Source organism: Trachemys scripta, chromosome 14, assembly GCF_013100865.1.
Source record: "Trachemys scripta elegans isolate TJP31775 chromosome 14, CAS_Tse_1.0, whole genome shotgun sequence".
Lineage (NCBI taxonomy): Eukaryota > Metazoa > Chordata > Testudines > Emydidae > Trachemys > Trachemys scripta.
The window spans coordinates 2,878,894-2,884,374 of NC_048311.1; the positions used below are offsets into that span (position 1 = coordinate 2,878,894).

The 5,481-nt window shown below is 41.5% G+C and overlaps 1 protein-coding gene across 1 annotated transcript; it reads right to left on the bottom strand.

The window, feature by feature from the left end:
• Positions 1-4,179: 4,179 nt before the first annotated feature.
• On the bottom strand, positions 4,180-5,118 carry LOC117887559 (olfactory receptor 14A16-like). Its single transcript, XM_034790208.1, has one exon. The coding sequence runs from the start codon at positions 5,116-5,118 to the stop codon at positions 4,180-4,182; it is 939 nt and encodes a 312-aa protein (XP_034646099.1).
• Between the last annotated feature and the right edge of the window lie 363 nt (positions 5,119-5,481).

A 5,481-nucleotide genomic window follows, 5' to 3' on the forward strand; every position in this document is an offset into this window, starting at 1 on the left:
GGAACCCCTTTTGTGGGTGACAGGAGAATCCATTCTCCAATGTCCATGGCTCCTGTCTGATCGCCAGCAAGAGAAGAAACTAGTGAGTTTTATTTGCACAATCCACAATCTCCTCTGGCTGCATGGAAGAGGGAGAGGACTAATGCCTTCCCATGGTTATTCTGGATGAGGGCAGAAAATGGAGCACCAAACCTTCTGGTCAATGTCTCTCTGTGCTGCTGTCACAAGTAAAACTGGTTGAAATTTTTTTGTCAAATCTGTTTTTCAATGGAAAATTCAGTTTTCAACCACATGGATCTTTTTGCAAAAAATGTTTCTTATCTCTGGAAAAACACCACCCCAGAGCCCAACATTGTTTGAAAACTTTCAGGTGAAAAGTGAATCTCTCTACTTGAAAATGGCACTTCAGTGTCTCATGGGAGCTGTAGTTTGGTTGCCTTGTGGTCACATTCTCCTTTATGGGCTGGAATCTCTAGCCAGACTACATCCGCCCCATGAGGCATTGCAGCTGGAAGACTCCCATGATACACCAAAGCAACTTAGGAAGAAGGAATCCCATGGTGCAAATGTTGTCCAGCCAAGGAACCTGTCCCATAGAGAACAGGAGTTTGAGGCACACAAACTGCAACTCCCATGAGACACGGCAGTGGTATTTCCTACTAGAAATTTACATTTTCAGCTGAAAGTTTGGAGAGGGAGGGTTGTTTGTCATAAAGTCAAAATTTTCTATGAAAACAAACACATTTTCTGCCCAGCCCTAGTCAAAAGGGACTCATTGCTCAATGGATAGGCTGGGGAGCTCGGTAAACAAGCACCTACCTCCCCTGTGGGGGGCAGTGAGGAGGAGCTGGAGCTGGGGTATCAATTAGGCGAGGTGCAGGCCTCAGCCAGGTTCTCCCCACTGGCCCCTTTTCCCTACTCAGTCCTTTCCCCTGGGGTGTGGAGAGGTCAGTAGCCCGCTCCTTGTAAAATCAAAGTGAAAATGTTGTTAGAGTAAAAGCCTGGGGTTTACAGCTCATTGTAAAGCAGAAAATTCTGTGAGAAATTCTGGTATTTTGATGTTTGTTTTCGTCTTAGATGGGGTGAAAATAGAAACATCAAAAATATTCACTGAATGAAAAGTTCTTAAAAATTTGATTGGGAAATGTCAAAACCAAAAATACTAATTTGTTTTCTTTTTCTTTTTTTTTTTACCAAAATGAAATGCTTTGACGTTCCAATAAAAATTCTTTCATTTAGAAATGTCAACTGAAAATGAAAAAATGTCATTATGAATTAGACCTACTTGTGTTGCCGGAAGAGACAAACTTTCGAGCTACACAGTTCTTTTTCAGATAGCCTGGAAACGTGTCTCTTCCACCAATAGAAGTTGATCCAATAAAAGATATTACTTCATCCACCTTCTCTCTTTCTTATCCTGGGACCAACAAAACAACAATGGAAATAATCATTATGAATTGCCGGTTTGGCTTAAAATAACATTAAAATGGCATTTTAAATCAAAATGCCCATTCAAAATATTTCAATTTTTAAAAAGTTTGGAATTAGCATTTTAAAATTAAAAAACCACATTTTTTTAAAAATTTGGAAATGACATTTTGAAATAAAAAAGTTCATTTTAAGTGGATATTTCAAACTAGAAAATGGAAAATTTGCAATTAGCTCTTCCTAGGATTTTCAAAGGGGCCAAAAGATAATTAGATTCACACATTCTACTGAAAACTCATTGGGATTTGAGCACCTAAGAGTAAAATTTTCAGAAGTGCCTGAGTCTTGTTTGAAAATTGGACTTTGGCTCCTGAGGAATTTAGATGCTTTAAATTTTTTCACCAAATTTCTCTCAGATTTTAAAATATCCCAGCCAAAATCAGAAAATGCAAAATGTCAGGGGAACAAAGGTAAAGGTGGGGGGAGTAGCATTATATGTCAACAGTGAGAGAAACTGTAAAGAAATAATAAGTGATGGAATGGATAAGACAGAGTCTGTCTGGAAATACTCACACTGGGTAAAAGAACTACTAAAGCCTCCCCTGGGATAGTGCTAGGAGTGTGCTATAGACTGCCAGGATCTAGCCTGGATATGGACAGAGAACTCTTTAACGTTTTTAGGGAAGTAAATACTAATAGGAACTGTGTAATAATGGGAGACTTTAACTTCCCGGATATAGATTGGGGAACAAAAGCTAGTAACAATAATAGGGCTCAGATTTTCCTAGACGTGATAGCTGATGAATTCCTTCATCAAGTAGTTGATGAACCGACGAGTGGGGATGCCATTTTAGATTTGGTTTTGGTGAGTAGTGAGGACCTCGTTGAGGAAATGGTTGTAGGGGACAACCTTGGCTCGAGTGATCATGAGCTAATTCGGTTTAAACTAAATGGAAAGATTAACAAAATTAAATCGGAGACTAAAGTTTACGATTTCAAAAGGGCTAAGTTTAATAAATTAAGGCAACTAGTTAGGGAAGTAGATTGGACTAACATATTTATGGATCTAAAGGCGGAAGGCGCCTGGGATTATTTCAAGTTGAAGTTGCAGGAGCTGTCGGAGGCCTGTATCCCGAGGAAGGGAAAACGGTTCGTAGGCAGGAGATTTAGACCGAGCTGGATGAGCGAGAGTCTCAGACGGGTGATTAAGAAAAAACAGAAAGCGTACAAGGAGTGGAAGATGGGAGGGATCAGCAAAGAAACCTACCTTATTGAGGTCAGGGCATGTAGAGATGGAGTGAGAAAGGCCAAAAGCCGTGTAGAGTTGGACCTTGCGAGTGGAATTAAAACCAATAGTAAGAGGTTTTATAGCCATATAAATAGGAAGAAAACAAAGGAAAAAGAAGTGGGACCACTTAAGACTGTAGATGAAGTGGAGATTAAGGATAATCTAGGCATGGCACAATATCTAAATGAATATTTTGCATCGGTCTTTAATGAGGCTAATGAAGGACTCAGGAATAGTGGCAGCGAGACGGATGGGAATAAAGGATGGGGGGTTGACATTACCGTATCCGAGGTAGAAGCCAAACTTGAACAGTTTAACGGGACTAAATCGGGCGGACCGGATGATCTTCATCCGAGAATATTGAAGGAACTGGCGCGAGAAATTGCAAGCCTGTTAGCGATAATTTTTAATGAATCTGTAAACTCGGGGGTGGTACCGTTGGACTGGAGAATAGCTAATGTGGTTCCTATTTTCAAGAAGGGGAAAAAAAGTGACCCGGGTAACTACAGGCCTGTTAGTTTAACATCTGTAATATGCAAGGTCTTGGAAAAAATTTTGAAGGAGAAAGTAGTTAAGGACCTTAAGGTCAATGGCAATTGGGACAAATTACAACACGGTTTTACGAAAGGTAGATCATGCCAAACCAACCTGATCTCCTTCTTTGAGAAAGTAACAGATTTTTTAGATAAAGGAAATGCGGTGGATCTAATATACCTAGATTTCAGTAAAGCGTTTGATACAGTACCGCATGAGGAATTATTGGTTAAATTGGAAAAAATGGGGATCGATATGAAAATCCAGAGGTGGATAAAGAACTGGTTAAAGGGGAGACTGCAGCAGGTCATACTGAAAGGCTTTAAGATTAAGCTTGATAAGTTTATGAAGGGGATGGTTTGATGGGATAACGTGATTTTAGTCAATAGGTTAATAACGTGCCATCGCTAGTAATTAGTAATAATGGTCAATGATGGGATATTAAAAGTTACTACAGAGAACTTTTTTCCGGAGGATCTGGCTGGAGAATCTTTCTCGCATGCTCGGGGTTCAGCTGATCGCCATATTTGGGGTCGGGAAGGAATTTTCCTCCAGGGTAGATTGGCAGAGGCCCTGGAGGTTTTTCACCTTCCTCTGCAGCCTGGGGCAGGGGTCGCTTGCTGGAGGATTCTCTGTGACTTGAAGTCTCTAAATCATGATTTGGGGACATCAACAGCTGAGTCAAGGGAGAGAATTATTCCAGGAGTGGGTGGGTCAGTTTTTGTGGCCTGCATCATGCGGGAGGTCAGACTAGATGATCATAATGGTCCCTTCTGACCTTAAAGTCTATGAGTCTATGAGTCTATGAGGTTCTGATCCTAACATGAACATAAGCTGGTCCTCAAACAAAGTCAGCCTGAACCATTACATAAGGTGGAGGATGGGAATACTTTATTCCAGGTGGACAGTAAGAGTTCAGTGTGAGGAGTTCATTTCTTTTGAGAAAAAAATATCCTGCCTATCATTTTCCATAGAGACTCTTTTATCTCTTTGTTTCTTAGACTGTAAATGATGGGATTCATTAGTGGTGGCACCACACAATAGAACACAGCAGCCATCAGATCTAGAGATGTTGAAGACATCGATCTGGGCCTCATGTACGTAAATGATGCTGTACTCATAAATAAACAAAAAACAACCAGGTGTGGGATGCAGGTGGAGAAGGCTTTGTACCTGCCCTGCTCAGAGGGGATTCTCATCACCGTGGAGAAGATGTGAATGTAGGACACAATTATCAATACAAAGCAGACCACATCTAGAAGTGATCCAAGACCAATCATGACTATTGCATTAGCGTGTGTATCAGAGCAAGAGATCTTTAGCAACTGTGGGATATCACAGAAAAACTGAGCGATAACATTGGACCCGCAGAAATGTAACCTAAAGGTATTAGCAGTGTGTAATAGAGAGCACATCATGCTGCTGATCCATGAACCAGCTGCCAACTGGGCACAAGCACCTCTGTTCATAGTCACCTTGTAATGCAGAGGGCGGCAGATTGCAATGTAGCGGTCATACGCCATCACCGTGAGAAAGGCCAGCTCTGCTGCTGTAAAAGTTATAACTAGAAAGACTTGGGTGACACATCCAGAGAAAGAGATGAGTCTGTTGTTGGTTAGGGAGTCAGCCATGGACTTGGGGACCGTGACTGAGATATAGCAGAGGTCTAGGAAGGATAAGTTGCCCAGGAAAAAGTACATGGGGGAGTGAAGGTGCTGGTCGAGGGCTATGACGGTGATGATGAGAAGATTCCCAACCAGGGCTGCCAGGTAAATCACTAGAAACCCCAGGAAGTGTAAAATCTGCTGTTCCCACACATCAGAGAATCCCAGGAGAAGGAACTCAGTCACGATGGTTTGGTTGGACATTTCTTCTGTAGATGTACACTGCAGAGGGAAGACAAATGGGCAATGGTAATAGAAGGAGAATCAAAAGATAGATGGAGAATGGTTTTATTACTCTGCAGGACACATATGGCAGCTCAGGAAAATAACAAGATCCTTCCCTTTCTTCACCATCACCATGTAATTACAATGTTTACAATGCAGGTTCATGGGGCTCTACTTATTGGCAGCTTCTTATTCAACAGACCTACTGCTTGTGTTTATTTTAAGCCCTCTCTGGTTATTTTACTGACTAAGAAGCTGGGAGTGGATGACAGGGGATGGATCATCTGATGATTGCTGTTCTGTTCATTCCCTTTGAAGCACCCGGCATAGGCCACAATTGGA